This window comes from Ruditapes philippinarum, unplaced genomic scaffold, assembly GCF_026571515.1.
Source record: "Ruditapes philippinarum isolate M1 unplaced genomic scaffold, ASM2657151v2 ctg3346_1_1_1_1, whole genome shotgun sequence".
Taxonomy (NCBI): Eukaryota; Metazoa; Mollusca; class Bivalvia; order Venerida; family Veneridae; genus Ruditapes; species Ruditapes philippinarum.
Window position 1 is genome coordinate 91,663 of NW_026857779.1, and position 17,761 is coordinate 109,423.

At 32.3% G+C, this 17,761-nt stretch overlaps 2 protein-coding genes across 2 annotated transcripts in view; one reads left to right on the top strand and one right to left on the bottom strand.

Annotated features, from left to right (window-relative positions):
• LOC132751000 (ubiquitin carboxyl-terminal hydrolase 45-like) overlaps positions 1–5,453 on the bottom strand; it is a 28,933-nt gene extending 23,480 nt beyond the window's left edge. The window contains exons 1-3 of the mRNA XM_060741099.1: positions 5,317–5,453; positions 3,897–4,030; positions 3,331–3,416 (exon numbers count right to left, since the gene is read on the bottom strand). Coding sequence (XP_060597082.1) covers positions 3,331–3,416; positions 3,897–4,011 — 201 coding nt within the window. The 5' untranslated portion in view covers positions 4,012–4,030; positions 5,317–5,453. The remainder of the gene's footprint in view (positions 1–3,330; positions 3,417–3,896; positions 4,031–5,316) is intronic.
• Positions 5,454–7,981: 2,528 nt separating this feature from the next.
• Positions 7,982–13,765, top strand: LOC132751003 (AP-4 complex subunit beta-1-like). Its single transcript, XM_060741100.1, has 3 exons — positions 7,982–8,173; positions 11,372–11,498; positions 12,095–13,765. The coding sequence occupies exons 1-3, from the start codon at positions 8,081–8,083 to the stop codon at positions 13,477–13,479; spliced, it is 1,605 nt and encodes a 534-aa protein (XP_060597083.1). The 5' UTR covers positions 7,982–8,080; the 3' UTR covers positions 13,480–13,765.
• Positions 13,766–17,761: the final 3,996 nt, after the last annotated feature.

The following is a 17,761-nucleotide window of genomic DNA, read 5'->3' on the forward strand; positions in this document are numbered from 1 at the left end:
TGGATTTAGTATTTTGAGAGCTATGGCCCTTGACTTAGTAAAATTTTGCAATTTTCAACTTGTGTCGCATGTAACTCAAAAAGTATTTGACTTAGAGCCATGAAACTTTACAGGAATGTTGATCAGCATGTGTAGTTTGCACCTGGGGTTTGGCTTGTGGATTTATCCAGTATTTGTAGAGTTATTTCCCTTGACTTAGTAAAAAACGTTTAATTATGTTGTTATTTGTTCCTTGAGTGCTTGAGTGAGAATCAACCAACTTTACAGGAATAATGATCAACATCACTTAATTACAGGAATAATGATTTACATCACTGTGAAGCTATGAACCTGGGACTTTTATGTGGATTTTTTTCAGTTTTGTTAGAGTTATTGCCCTTGACTTACAGTAGTATAAATTTACAATTTTTAACTTGTTCATGCATAGCTAAAAAAAATATTTATGTTTTCTTTCATTTCATTCAGCCAAACATAAATAATTTATCATTTAACTCCATAATTAATATCCTACAGGGATAAAATATAAATAAGAAAGACAATATAGGAGTGGCTACTACAGGTTCACTTTAATTTATCGAATAATTTACAATTTTCAACTTGTTCATGCATAGCTCAAAAAGTATATCACTTGTAGGCCTGAATGTTTAAAAGAATGTTGGTCAGCATGTGTACTTATGCACCTTGGGGTTTACTTGTGAATTTATTCAGTATTTGTAAAGTTCTTGCCCTTTACTTAGTAAAAGATTTTTAGTTTTCAAAAAATATTTGACCTAGAGTCATAAGATTGACAGAACAGTGGCGCGTAGGTGGGAACCGTGTCCTATGGACACATTCCTAGTTATTCAAAATGTTTGTCTTGTTTTATTTTTCATTAAAATTATATGTAGTTCAAACAAATTGTGAATGCATGAAAGCATCTGTTTTACTTGAAAATTTAGAACCATATTTTCAGTTTCAATCAACAAATATCCCAACATTTGTATATTTACAATTAAAAAATCACGAGACAGTTAAAGAAATGTCATTCTCATTGACACTCTGATTTCATTTTAGTAAACAAATCCTGGGCAATGAGATATTTTTAGGTAGCTGTGCTATTTGTGGGTAGGTCGCGGGAGTGGGGAACAAACAATATTTTACATTCAGGGGTAAGCCTAAGTTTTTAGGCTTGGTAGGAACATTGCCCTTCCCCAGATAATGGCACCAACTGATTTTGAGGTAATTACATTTAAAGCTCAAGATGGCATAAAGTTTAACTTCCTTTAAATATGTGTAACATTGTAAGGTATAGTTTATGTAACTCAGAAGGAAAAATTCTGATTGCCATTAGTTTTAAGATTTGTCCATTTGATTATACGTTCAAGGTCTCAGTGACATGTAAACTCATTGTCCCAAGGTTTTGAACATTTCCAGGGACATTGCTTAGATTAGTAATTAAGCATTAGTTTGGAGTTAATAAGGTCTAAGGTCACAATGGCTTAAGCATAATATCCTTCATCACCAGAAACCCATAAGGGGTTAGCTCAAGTTCATACAATTTGGTTGGAATTAAGATATTATTTATTTCCTTCTACAATATTGGCCATCTTCACACTTTCTCTTCCTGTTAAGACAGCATGGATTGAATAAAAAAATAAAACTTTAACTGTAAAGAAGTCACTGGTGTACAATTTTAAGAGTAAGAAAAAGAAGATATGCTGTTCATTTGAACATTTTATTGTTGTTTTACTGCCAATGTTCAAATACATGTTTAAATTTATCTGTGTTTTTGTTATTTTAACAACATTCCAAAATGTGTCCTGAACGTGCTAAAAGAAGTGTAGTGTAAATTAACATTGAAAGGTATTTGTAAAACATTGTTACAATCTGTGATCTTATTTGAATTTTAAAAAAGTACATTTGACATCAGAAAATAGAGAAATAAAGAAAGCCCAAAATGACAAAATTGAAACTGTTGCAGGCTCTATTTGGTGAGCCTGTTGGAAAGTGCAAGTTACCTTCCATGCCCCCTAGCACCAGCTTTAGCAGAATTCAACATTTGAACATAAAGTGGTGAAATTTATGGTTTTATGCCATACCGGTGTACATAATCCAGAGATTAGGATTTAATTCTTGGCAATCTTATTTTCAGTGGAATGCAACTGTTCATTGTTAACAGAATATTATTTACACAGGTTGCACTGTGTTTGTATTGGAATGAAATTCTCATTAGTACATTATTTTCCATAATGTGCACTTTTACAAAAGGCTAACATAAAAATCAGGTCTTGAGTGATCATTTTCATAATTATAGGCATCAGAACTTTAACTTGGTCCTTTTTCCATTCTTGTTTGCTTATAAATTGAAGTATAATTATACATTATCATATATCAAACGGTTGAGTCTGTAGATGTTAAATATGTATTGGCTTTTGCATGCAGTTGACTGGTTATTTAATCTGGTAACACCCTATACAGGTTATTACACCAGATTGCCAAATTATATTTCTTTTCATTATAATTTTCTAACACAGACACTTTGGTTTGGAGCTCAAAACGCCTTTAAAATCCACAAAAAAAAACAACTTAATATAAGCCGTTTTGAAAAAAAAATCATATTTCAACATCTATATAATATAATACAGATTGAGCACCAAAGCCCAAGTGTCTGTGTTTCATAATATTTACATAACGCACACTACTGTATGCCATATTACTACGATGGAAGCTTGGCAATAGGTACGTATTATTTCTGGTACGAACAGATCATAAAGAACGGCTAATTTACCGATTTCAAATAACCACAGCAACCGTTCGACATAGACATGACCAACGCTCCATCTTCTTGTTTACTGTAGATCTAGTGAGAGTCTCAGACTTTGTTCTTTTTCCTATTGTTTTGTAACGCGTTACGAGGATATAAGCTACATTCCTTAGCTAATAAATAGCTTTTCATATCGTTTATTAATTACAAAACATAAAATAAAATTGCATCCGTCATTTATATTATATCTCCTAATATCGGGGTCGCAAGTTTGTTGACGTTTCTAATTATAGCATTTCCGAACTTGTTTCTAATTATAGCATTTCCGAACTTTTCCGTATGCAAATGAGTTAATTCCGAATGAAACCGATCGGGCCCGAGAGCTTTTACAAATGGCGGGGATTTCAAAAACTGGCGATATTATATCCAGTTGCATCCGAGTGTTTCGGCGAAATAAGATTAAAATTGTATAGCAGTTCATCATTAATGAGGATATACTTATGATTTAGGTGATAATTTCTGAAAACTAAGTTGTAGGGTAAAATATCATCGTTGAACGGTATTATAACTTTAATAATTATACTTACAGCACATTCTCCAAATGGTTGTTTACCAAGACTTTTCTTCATTGCACTGAAGTTAATAGCCTTACTAACATGCATACATCCTTTACCTGTAATAAAAGATTTGTCAAATTATGTTTCATTATCAATCAACCAGTATTAAACTTGTATACTTCTAACAATTCATGTACCAACCATAATCATTATCTGTTACAATAACAAATAACGGAACAATAACAAACCATTAAGTTATAAAATATTTGTTCATGTATTAACAATATTAACATCAAGAATCAAACACAGATATTAATAAATTAAAGCCATTCAGCCAATATGGAAATTTCTCCCAACTTTTCATAGAGTAAGAAGCCCTTTCACAACTTTGAAAACTGGAGAGAAAAAATTACATAGATCCCTACATTGCCCTAATCTTTTCAATTTGAATAATAAGATTTGTGTATTACAATAAGAATTTAACCACAAAATATTTCTTAACAAAAGAACACAAGTATCAGTGGTCATGGTTAAATCTATTGTTATTCAAATAAAGGATCAGAGAATGAATCTACGTGTATCTCGACAGAACTTACCCGAAACTTCTTCTGATGAATCAGAATTTTCATTTTCCTTGCTTTTCCTAAGCTTGTGCTTATTCTTCTTTCCCATACTGTACGTTGATACTACTTCCTTCTCAAGAACTCTCATTGATTTGGTCTGTCAATATCTGTAATATACATTTACTCTTTGTTCAGTGTAGTTCAGGCTCTACAAATCTTTTAGTGACAACTCTAAAACCATTTCCGACAACTGACCAACAGAAAGACAGTCCAGGACAAGACATATTTTGACAGATCCTTATCTCCGACTATTGTTTTCTAATTTAGGATGTTTTCTGGAGTTTTCATATAGACATATAGGCAAAATTTAAACTGTTCTATAGAATTTCTTTAAACTTGGCATTTTGTAAAAATATGATAACAGAAACATTTGAAGCGAAAAAAAAATTGGGGACACCATTCTTGTTTTTGAGTTAATCGGCATCCATTGGCTATCATGTGACTGATTTGAAACAGATTATTTCATTGGTTGATTAAAATACGAAGCTGACCTGGGTTGTGTCCGACCTAGCAAAAATACGATATGAATGACTTTGCAATACAACGATAAACACTTTCAGAACTAGCAGACGACTATTCTGATCAGTAGTATTTCGAGTAAAGATAACGGGTTGCGTATCTCACTGTATAAATCGTATGTAAAATGGTCTGACATATCATAGGTTTAACAGTAGTCAAAAGATGTGTTGAAGTTTATACTGTGATGAAGCCAAGATCCAAAGCTTTCTATTGGTGTGATAAATTTCAAAATCGGACATTTAACCACAACAAACTAGCGGCTTAAAAACGGCTTAATTTGTATTCTTTTAGCATAAGCAGCATAGATTTTATTCGAAGATAAGGGAAGCAACTCGTGTTTTTCACTCGATATACCTCGGTTATTTATGTAGATCATATTGAAAGTGTTTACAGGTGTATTTTGACTTATACTGGACTAGGGGACCGCTGGACTAGTGGGGAGTTCAACCCCTTGTCTAAAACTATATTGTACAGTATATATTTTTTTTCTAGAATTAATATTTTATACTGTCCCAACATTATGTTGAGTATCTTTGGATTTGATCTCAAGGATCTGCCCCCTATCAACAGAAACAGTGCTCGCATCTAAACATGTGAGTGTCAGCATGTCCTTGCCCTTGGTAAGGCAAAGTCCAAATCTTGTACAGTGCTGTACAATACCCTCCCTGTTTCTATTTATGACATGCATGAACCGTAGGTGAAAGCAAGTAATGACAGTCTTGTAGCCTTCTGTTTAAATGGCAGGGCACGTCTTCGTCAACGAGAGATGTGTCAGAGACTGATGATTTTCTTCGATGCAAAGTTTCGATTTTAAAAAAATAATTAACAGTACCATAACTAAAGAGCTATTCATGGAATTGAAATATATACAAACCTGGTATAAGAAGACTACACTAAGAATTTTTATAAAGAAACTCATTAGCCATTCATTCATTCATTCTCTGGAAATATTCTGTTTAAAATCCATGTTCATCAACATGGCGAATGACAGCATCCGGGAACTTTGGTGACACGTTTAATATGAACCCTAAGATAAGTAATATGCGTGAAGAAAAAAAAGTTCAGTTAAATTGAAATTTGAAGATCTGAATAGTAAAAACAAATCAAATTTAAAAAAAACTTGCTTTATTTTAGAAATAATAATAAGTATAGTAATAATAAACAGTAACTAATAATAAGTATAGTATTGTATCATTAGTCTCCTGGAAAATTTTTTTTATGAAGCATATATTTCGGTTATTGTTAAGAATCTAGTCATATCTTTATTTTATATTATGAGTACAGAACAATATAATTGTCACTCATTCTCCTGTTTTTATGTATATTTGTAAGTATATTTTTCTGTGTTCCGGTTGTTACATGTTTACAGTTTTGTATTTCATGTCATATTTTCTTATGAACCATGACAGTATTGAATAAAATCTTGAATTCTTGAAAAATCTTGTTTCAATTTAAGTTTTTATTGATACTACAAGGCTCAACTGGGCATTTGAGAAAACAATACATTACAAAACAAAGTTAAGTGACATACAGTAAAGTGAATCCATAGCAATGCCTAGGAAAAAAATACGAGGGGCATATTTTAACAGTGGCAACATCTCAATTTAACCATGATTTGCATGTGAAAGTACACATTATACCGTTGGAAAGATTATTGATTTTTCTAACCAACAGTCTATTTTCACACGATTTGCACGTTTGAAATTTTAGCAGGTCATCTAAATACATGTGGTTTGTATACTAGTCTTGATGTAAACATGGCTGAGTTGCATTGTGATTTGAGAGAGGAGCAAAAGCTTATTGCAAAATTCGTGCGTTATTGGGTAAATGGGCATGAGAAATAAAACGGATCTAGATTTATTTTATGGAGAAAACTCCCTTCCATATAGTAATTGCCAGGTGGGTGTCAATGATTAGGGAAGGTAGCAATAATGTTTAGGATGAACCCCTCCCTGGGCGGCCAATTTCCACAACCTTTGAAAACGATATCGGCATAGTAAAAACCATAGTTGATGAAGTTGCTATGGAGGAGATAAGTGACATATAGGGCCTCAGTGTGTCAAATTTGTTTTCTATTTTGAAAGAAAAGTTAAAGTTAAAGAAAGTGTGTGCCCGTTGGATCCTGCATTCGCCAAGTTCTGACTAGAAAAATGAGTGGGTGGATAAAGCCTCGGCCTTATTGACTAGGTTCAAAGATCGGGACTCTGATCTGATGATCTATCATTTTCTTTTCTAAATTTGCCTGACAATTCATTGTTGTCGCTGGTACCAATATAAACAACAGCGCCTGCAGAGTTTTGGTATGCTTATTTTTTTTAAAAGATAACTAGTAATAGACACAGCAGCAGAACATCTACAAAGTTGAAATGGTCCAGCGCAGAGCTGCAAGATGGGCTAAGGACTATTCTACATACAGCAGTATCTCCCTTATGACAGGGTTCACACTAGGACTTTAAAACATGGAATCCATGGACTCCCAAGCCTGAAAAAGTTGGAGTCCAAAAGCGCAACGCAATTAATATGTTTACAGCTTAGTCATTTAATGCTCACAATAGCATTGCCGATATCTTAAATCTTCAAGAGACTTTCAAAGTTTATAGTTATTCAAAACAAACTCTGAACTACATAGTAATAAGGGGCGAAATAAGCGTCACCGAGAACCATGCTTATGTTATATCAGTTTGGTTGGCGTTCCCTGGAAAAAAGGAGATTTGATGCCAGACTCCTAATGTTTTACAAGATTGTGCATGGACTGGTTGCAGTGCCCATACCTCATTATGTTCAGCCCTCACTCCATCTCACCCGACACTCTTTTTTTCAGGCAGATTCCCACTCCATGTAACTACTACAAATATTATTATTTTTCCAACAACTATAGTCCTCTTGAACTCACTGCCAGATGAACTTGTGAAGGTCCCGACCATGGACCAGTTAAAACAGGGAGTGACCACTCTTCCCCACCGTGTTTAAAATGAAAATATTGTTTTTATCTGTTTTAGCTGTATACTTTCTCTTTATAACTAACACTATCAACTTTTTATTTCTACTCTCACAAATATATGTAGAGTATTACTTTTATCCTCCTTTACATTTCTTCTTTTAAACTCTCGGGCAGACACGCACCTGCACATAATGCTCGAAAGAGGGTGTTGCAGTATATAGATAGACTAATACAAACATTTCTCATTTCAGAATGAAAATTTTGTGCTAGATGTAGGTAACTGAATCATTTTAACTGGGACAGAAAGATACCTATTTTAGTCCCAGGTTTTATGTCTCATCCAGTATATTGACACAAGGACAGTATATACTGAATACTAATAATCTGCTATGTGCACATTTTTTGTATCTTGGTTTGTGAGTATTGCAATTCTTTGTGGTATTTTTTTTTTTCTTTTTTTGCTAAATGCAACTTCTCGGCATTTTCCGCCTAACTACGGATTAACCGGAACATCTCGAGATTAAGGTTAAGGTTAAGTTTTTAGGTCGAAGTTTGACGGAAAAGACCGAGTAGTTGCGATCGATTTCCGATAACTAGCGAGGTAATCCGAATAATATTTTGCACGGATATTCGGAAATTGCACAGTATACAACTTCCGGGATCAAACCAGCAACACCCACAGATTTTATTATCCGAAATGGATACCTATTCACCAGATTTTGTCCTATCTTCATTGAAAAATGTTAACAAATTAAGTGACTTGGCTCACTGTCGATTTTGTTTAAAAAAGGTATAGGACTACACTTGAAATTTTCAATGAAAACTATTTTTCAGTATCCAACCTGAAAACTATTTTTCAGTATCCTATAGGTTGAACATCACTATATTGAAAAGGTTGAGCACCACCTTATATGTAACATGCATATCAGGACCACAGTTATGTTTATAAATTGCTTAAGTTTCTTCCGACTTTTTTTCCTTCACTTCTACAGCCTGACAGGTGAACAGTGCATAGGCCAGCAGAAACTTACCTACCTCCTCAAAGACCACTTTACAGCAACAACATAAATTTGTTTATTAGAATAAAATCATTTAAAACATGGCTACTTAGAGCTAGAGCAGTTGATATGATAATAATAAAGATTAAAATAACAAATCAAGAAAAAAACTAACTAATTAGCCATCATTAAAAGCAAGCGATATATAAGCACAGGGTATCTTTGGATTTTACTTGTGCGGCATAAGCATTTCTTTATAAATGTATGTTATAATCTATATGTTATTTATAACATACATTTATAAAGAAATAACATAAACATAACTACATTTACTGCTATATTATGTAATTTTTGCCATGCACTTCATTTAAAATTTGATAAATACTCAGCATTGAACACATGCACTATATGTTTTTTGTACAACCACTTCTGGGCAAACAAGAGTCTATATATCACAGTGAGCATGCCATATTGTTAATCGGTCATAAAAGGCCAGATTCTTTCATGTATATTGCTTTTCCAAGAAACTTTACAGATTATAAGATGGTTTAGAAAACTTTTATATTGAGATTGATTGTGCATACTTAAGATGTGTATTTAGTTCATGTAGCACATATTGCTAGCAGAGAAAGCTGTATGTTTTAGAATCACTCTCTGTGGCTAGACTTTAGAATATGTCTGTAGCTATTTTAACATTTTACACAAAATTATTTCTTCAATATTTATCAGTTTATGTTTCTCTTAACATCACTGAGATCACTTTTAGTGTTATTGGTTAGTGTTATGGGTTAGTGTTATTGGTTAGTGTTAGTGTTATTGGTTAGGGTTATGGGTTAGTGTTATTGGTTAGGGTTAGGTTAGGGTTAGTGTTATTGGTTAGTGTTATGGGTTAGGGTTAGTGTTATTGGTTAGGGTTAGTGTTATGGGTTAGGGTTAGTGTTATTGGTTAGGGTTAGTGTTATTGGTTAGGGTTAGTGTTATTGGTTAGTGTTATTGGTTAGGGTTAGTGTTATTGGTTAGGGTTAGTGTTATTGGTTAGGGTTAGTGTTATTGGTTAGGGTTAGTGTTATTGGTTAGGTTAGTGTTATTGGTTAGGGTTATGGGTTAGGGTAAGTGTTAGTGGTTAGTGTTATGGGTTAGGGTTAGTGTTATTGGTTAGGGTTAGTGTTATTGGTTAGTGTTATGGGTTAGGGTTAGTGTTATGGGTTAGGGTTAGTGTTATTGGTTAGGGTTAGTGTTATTGGTTAGGATTAGTGTTATTGGTTAGGGTTAGTGTTATTGGTTAGGGTTAGTGTTATTGGTTAGGGTTAGTGTTATTGGTTAGGATTATAACACATGAATTTTGCTGTGGACAGCTTCTTAAAGTGCTCTCTCTGTGTCTGTCACATATTGAAGATCTGTTTACATTTTTAGCTCGACTATACGAAGTATATGGAGAGCTGTCCTACTCGCCCCGGCGTCGGCGTCCGCGTCCAGATATTAGATTAAAGTTTTGGTGCAGTAAAATATTTTTCACTATAACTTTGTCATTTCTTAAGGTATCAACTTCAAACTTCAAATATATGTTCCTTATCATCAACCACATCTTATATGACAAGGTTCATAACTCTAGCACCAATATTTTCAGATTTATCTCCCCTTGAACTTAGAATTTTCTTTAAAAAATACTATTTTTTACTGTTACTTCTTTATTTCTTAAGGGATCAACCTCATACTTCAAATGTTTGTACCTTATCATCATCCCCATCTTATGTGATAAGGTTCATAACTCTAGCACCAATATTTTCAGATTTATCTCCCTTGAACTTAGAATTTTCCTAAAAAAATGCTATTTCTTACTGTTTCTTCTTTATTTCTTTAGGGATCAACCTCATACTTCAAATATATTTGCGTTATCATCCTCCCCATCTTATGTGGCAAGGTTCATAACTCTAGCACCAATATTTTCAGATTTATCTCCCTTTGAACTTAGAATTTTCCATAAAAAATATTTTTTTTTTACTGTTACTTATTTATTTCTAAAGGGATCAACTTCATACTTCAAATATATTTACGTTATCATCATCCACATCTTATGTGACAAGGTTCATAACTCTAGCACCAATATTGCAAGAATTATCTCCCCATGAACTTAGATTTTTTAACTAGAAAAATGTTTTTTTTTATTATAATTTTTTTATTTTTAAAGGTATCTTCCTCAAACTTCAAATACTTATTCCTAATCATCAAATACATTTTATGTGACAATGTTCATAACTCTTGAAGCAATATTTACAGATTTATCTCTCTTTGAACTTAGGATTTTCTTTAAGAAATATAATAACTTCTTTACTTTTTAAGGTATCTACTTCAAACTTCAAATATATATTTCTTATCATTTACACAAATGTAGTGTGACAAGGTCCATAACTCTAGCATGACTATTTCTAAAATTATTCCCCTTGATCTTGGAATTAATGTTAACAAATGTTATTTTTTTACTATAACTTAATACATAATTATACATAATTATACATAATTGATTTTTCTTTCATAGTTTTGTCCTCCTTACTGCGTCCAGTATTTTATTAGTCGAGCTTCGCTGTCTCCTGTGACAGCTCTTGTTATTCAGACAATAACTCCTTTGATAATAGACTTGTCATTCTCCCCAGTCCTTGATTTGCACCTGTATTCTTTAATATGGCTAAAGTGTTCTTGAAAAAAAATGTATGTCATTATTGAAATGCCTTTAATTAACAATGCAAACCTGATAATGGGCACATGCTTCAAATATACTTTCATAAAATAATTGCTTTTAATTGTAACCACTTTGGTAGATAGTGTGAGGCCTTTGTTTAGAAATAGATTTGATCTGGAATTCATACATAAAATGTTATACCATGACCTAAACGGCCTAAATATTGAAACATTTGTGACTTAATATGATTTAGCTAATCTCATGGTTTTATTTTAATTTGTTAATAACAATTTGTTATGATTTTATTATACAGGTACTACAGTTTACCTCTGCAAAAACAGTAGATGTTGCTGCATTTCTACCTGCAGTTGTCAATCTGATGGCCCATTCTGACCTTCTGATAAAAAAATCTGCCTGTCAACTACTGACAAAAATTTCTGGTAAGTATTTTCATTAGAAGTCTAGTTAAGATAGTAACATAGAGGAGATGTCCTTGGCTGAGTGATTAAGGTTGTTGACTTCAAGCCACTTGCCCGTCACAGCTTTGAGTCCGAATCTTGCCATTGACTTTGTATTCCTTCATGTGAGGAAAATATTCAGTCAAAGCTTACAGAGTTTTGGTGGCACTACTCTGTCTGTTGCCTTCTTGTGCCTTAAATAATGTAGAGAGGCACCTGAGGTCTTCCTACATCAGTAAAGTTGGCCGCTGACCTTTACTGTGCTCGTGTGACTTAAAAACCAACCAAAACCCCACCCCCACCCCCAAAAAAAAATTTCACTAATTGTTAGGTTAATAATGAAAGGTTGAATGATTTGGTGTACAACTGTATTTATGATATGATAGTAAAACACTACAGGTAATATAACAGACACAGGAAATTTAATTATTTATATTTATCAGATTAATGTATTTATTATTTATTTATGCTTATACATGTACAGTCATTATAAGTGAACCAGACATGATTATGTTTTTGTGTGCTTTGTTTTTTCTTTTCATATTTTAATATGTAATAACCTATATTTACTATTTCAGGTGTTCAGTCAGAGTCTCTTTTACTTGCTGTCAATACATTGTTAAAGGACTTACAGGAAAGTAATCCAGTTATACGAGCTCTTGCTATACGTACATTATGTGCTGTGAAACATGAAGCGTTTGTGGAACACCGTATTAAATGTGTTAAGGAAGGACTAAAAGATACAAGTTCTTATGTAAGAAGAACAGCTGTAATGGCTGCTATTACTGTGTTTAAAACTCACACAGAAGGTTTTCAGGAGTCGGGAATTATTAACAAACTTTACGAGATGATTCGTGACTCTGATCCTATCGTTACAGTAAACTGCCTGCTAGCATTAGAGGAAATCCTGAAAACTGAAGGTGGAATAGTTTTAAATAAAAAGATGGTTGGTTATTTACTGACAAGAGTTGAAGAGTTTACTCCATGGGGTATGGTGTATGTGAGCAAGTTGTTGCAGAAATATTCTCCCAAAACGGAAGATGAAATTTTTGATTTAATGAATATTTTAGACCCTTATCTAGCACACAACAGCGCAACACTGTCATTGAACACTTTACAACTCTTTCTTCATGTGTTAAAAGACATGCCACATTTACACGAGGAAGTTTTTCAAAGGTCGCTAAATGTGTTTCTTTCAATATTCTCATCAGGAAATCCAGAACTCATTTCAACTGCCATTGAGTTTTGCAAGCAATTTCCACAAACCTCAAAAATGTTGGCATTAAATTATAAAAGTGTTTTCTGTAAGCACAAAGATCCACCACACTTGAAAGTGGAGAAGTTGACATTGATAACTAATATGATAAATGTTGAGAACTTTAAGGACATACTTGAAGAAATAGTAACAAATTGTAGCAATGCATCTGCAGAAGTGTCATTATGTGCCATACAGTGTTTAGGTAAGATAGTTACAGACTTTCCTGACATAGCAGAGAAATTACTGAAAGCTTTTAAGAAACTTTTACAGAGTGGTAGAGATCATGTGGTGTCAAACACATTGCAGGTATTGGTGACATTGTCAGAGAAGAATGTTGGTGTAGTAAATGAGTTGGAGGATCAGTTGTGTATAATAGTGAGGAAGTTGTCAGACAAGAACGGTAGATGTGCTGCCCTCTATCTGATTGCTCAGATGGATAACTGTTCTTCAGAATCTTTGTACGTCATAGAAGAATTTATTGAACAGTTTGATGACCTTGAGATGGAGGTGAAAAGTCAGTTGTTACTAACGGGAGTGAAATTATTTTGTAGACGACCAGCAGAGTATCAGAATATTCTCGGTGAATTATTTGAATTGTGTCTGAGAGATTCTGAAGCAAGGGAGATAAATCAGCAAGCCAAATTTTATTTTTCAATTTTTGAAGCAAATATTGACACAGCAAGAAAGATTTTTGAAGTTGTTTAAGTAAAAAATGTAGGAAGAAATACATTTACAGTGTATATAATCTTAAAGCCTTTTATTCATGGTCATGCTGAACCTTTTTAATCTGTGAAGAAAACATTTTTAAGTTGTTAATTTTTCAACATATCTTGCAATTATTAAATGGAAATTTGCATTCAACACTGATAAAAAAGGCAAAAAGGAAATTTCTCTCCTCATTTTGTGTTTGTTAAACAAATATTGGTGATTTGATAATGATTTGTGGCATTTCATTATAAATTCTTATCAATTAGTTATAAAAGTACCTTTATTACACATCATTCTTTTCATTCTTTCCTTAATGGTATTCATTGCACCTACATTTATTGACCGATACCTGTGTGAACTTGTGGTCCCCATTGCACTTTCATTTATTGACTGATACCTGTCTGAACTGGTGGACCTTATGGCACCTTCATTTATTGGCCAATGCTTATGTGAGTTAAAGGTTCTCATAGCACCTTCATTTGCCAATCGATACCTGCATGAATTTATTGGTTCTTGTAGCACTTTCATTTCCCAACCGATACCTGCATGAATTTATTGGTTCTCATAGCACTTTCATTTGCCAATCGATACCTGCATGAATTTATTGGTTCTTGTAGCACTTTCATTTGCCGATCGATACCTGCATGAATTTATTGGTTCTTGTAGCACTTTCATTTGTTTACCGATACCTGCATTAATTTATTGGTTCTTATACAGGCCTCGACACTAACTTTTTTATCAGGTGGTAAGCCGGACCACTAGATTTGAAATTAAGGTGGTCCTTCCAGAAGTCAAGTGGTCAATTATTATTATTATATCAGTTTACTGTAAGTTTAGAAAAAAGTATGCTTAAAATTGATGACAAAGATGTATTATTAACCATTAAAGAAAACAGACATTTTAGATATATATTTTTATCTGAGAGCAAGTTAGTAGGTATTCTGTCGTGAAGTTATTTGTTGTTTTTTTTTTCATAGCTCATTCAAAAATACACAACAGGGCTCTTATTTGTGTTAACTTATATATTGAAGTGATTTCTGTCTCAACTCAAGTTAGGGAATAGTGAAACCATTTGCGTCTGGGTTTTTTCCTTACTGTTATTCAAATATACATTGCTGATACGTGGTATGTCTTATAATCATGATAATTACATGTATCTTTTATAGATTAACAATTTAATAAAAACTAGCTTATTTTTCTCACAGATTTATTATGAATACAGAATTTTTACCGCCCCGTTGCTTGTTGGTTGATATTTATTTTTTACATTGAGTATTTTTGACCTTTTATCAAAAATTTAAAAAAAAGTAATTTTAACTCTGGAAGAAATGGATCTCTTAGCGTTAAAAAGTTAAAATAAAGATAACTAGCAAATAACTTGATGTATTTCTCAAGTTCCTTTAGTTTGCTGCCATTATTCATGTATATGAACTTTCAATATCCCATACAATATCATAATTACCATTGTCGGATACCTACGTGTGATTAACATGTAACATAACATAAATGTTAAAGGTTCCACCATGGTAATCTGACAATGCATCATTACTAGCATCATTTGAATGCAATTTGTACCTAGCTTAATATCACAAATTCTTAACTCAACATGCATAGACAAAATTTTAGCGACTTAAAATGAAAGTTATTGACGATTTAAGACCTTCTTTAACTTATCAGATTAATCTATTAATGAACCATATACATGTTTATAGGAAAAATGGTTTTAAACAAAATATATATAACATGTTTTTGACCAAATCGCCTTCTTCCAAATGAGCCTTGCACAAACCAGAAAATTCAAGTGGTCCGACGGACCAGTGCATTTTAAAATTAGGTGGTCCTTGCCAAAATCAGATGGTCTCGGACCAACGCTAATGTCGAGGCCTGTTATAGCACTTTCACTAATTGAACAATACCTGTGTTAACTGGTAGTCCTTGTGGTATTGTCATTTATTAACTAATACTTGTGAGTGAATTAGTGGTTCTATTGGCACCTTTATTTATTGACCAATGCCCATGTGAATTAAAGGTTTGTACACCTTCGTTTATTGACTGATACCTGTGTGAATTGGGCCCTTATATCACCAATACCTGTATGAACTGTTTATGGACTGTTGGTATTAGGTGTATGGTATCATCCTATGACCTGTAGATAGGGTTTCAGGTCAAGGTTATTTGTCACAGGCTAAGAATAGATTGTCTTTCCTTTTCTTATAGTCAGGTCATTATGTCATTAGCTTTCAAGCTGGCTTTGGAGCACATTTATTGCAGTTTATGATGTTTTTATTTGAGAGAGAAAATGTTCATTACAGAAACATTAACTTTTTAAATGTATTAAGAATGCTTAGTTAAGATGAAGCAATGTCAAGAAAAGCATTTTAAGTTTTGTAACTTACATATGTACATGTATATATATTATAGTATATACAAAACAACAAAGTCATATCGTCATTTTTGTTTGTTTTTTATTGCATCTATAAATACACCGTAAACATGTTACGCTACAATGTGGAAAAAAAGGAGAAGTTACCTAAATCAGAGCAAATTTACAAATCCTACAAATACATGTATGCCTACTTTCAAACATGTCTCTGCAAATAAAATGTTAGATTATAAAATGTTAAAATAATGAGAAAATTAAAATTGATTTGAGCGAAAAATAAATGAACATAATGTAATATACCTTTTCAGAACATGATTTTTTTTTTTTACTTTACTGGATGGACATTATTTTCTAAAATGGTCTACTACGATACTAAAGTTCAAATATTTTATTACATATTAATGAACAAATAAGTGAAATAATTGAATCAGTATAATCTGTTAATTAGCTTAATGTTTATTAAATTTAATAGTTCTTAATTGTTTTCTTTTTACTTTAACTACAGCAGTAGTTATAATAGGTAAATGTATTCCATTTGTAAAAAGCTAGAGCTATGTTAACAAGGATATCTTCGACTTCTAAGTATAAACATAATATAACCAATTGCCGCACAATTTTACTATTCTGATCTGGAAGATGGTGAAATAAACAAATGATATACATTCTGAAATTTCAGGCAGAACCATATTATATTATATAACTTTAAAAATGGTTTAAATGGTTAAAATATGACATCAATAGAACATTGTAGGATATAGCAGATATCTGCTATGTCAACAAATTAATAATTTTTGAAAAATTAAAGATTTGTGTGTATTAATTAAAATGATTGAGGGAAGTGTTAAGCCGTTTTTTCTTTAGCTTAAATCACATTTATCACATGTAAAACATATACACATAATAACAAACAAACAACAAAAATATGTACATATAGATCAACAAAATATCACAGATTTATGTTACCATGGTAACATTGTGAGATAAAAAACATTTGTAAAATAAACTGGTTTTATTCTTCATAAGGTGTAGTGATTGGTCAACGTTTAACAAAATGTAGATTCTATCACAGTATTATACAATATTAAATAATTTACACGCAAAATGTTTCCAATTCTAATTCTATAAAATAATGGTAAATATGACCAAATAAAAGAAATACTAATAAAATTACCTGGCAACATACATTTTACCTGTGGAATAATAAGTTGTTACTGCCAAGTTCTCAAAGAAAGCGGGTTAGCGTGGACCGACGGCCAAGATATGACCACAAAATTAGAGTCAGCAATACATGTATAGCTAAACAAACAAATATAAACATTTCATCAGTAACATGGTGCTTCTAAAGATTGAGAAAGATTTTCTATTCTAACCTCATAAAGTTCGAAAGTAAAACATGAGGAAATAAAACGAAAATGTTTGCACCTTTTTTAAACCTTTTTTAGTTGCTTACGATAATTATACATATCTTTTATAAACTTTGTCCCACAATTAATTTAAATCAAAGAGAGGACATTTATCATTAAAGCTGGATAGTTCAAATATTTTTCATTTAAATGTATTTTTCTTACATAGTTATTACACATGCAAAAGACATCTTATAACAGGCGAAACTCTTTAAAATAGTGAGAATTAGCGAAAAGATTTCAAGATAATTTTGCCTATAAAGAACCAAGCAAACAAAATATTTTGGCAGTGCCTTCTAAATTAAAAGCATTATTTGTCAAACAACATAAAAAAACAACAGAAATGTGCTATTATGTATGATAATACAAAAGAACATGTAACGTTACAAATGAGGTTTTGAATAGTTTAAATGATAAAAGATGTAACATGGTTCAACAGGTGCTAATATTTCTGTTACCAAATGGAGATAAAAAAAATATAGTGTTCATTTAT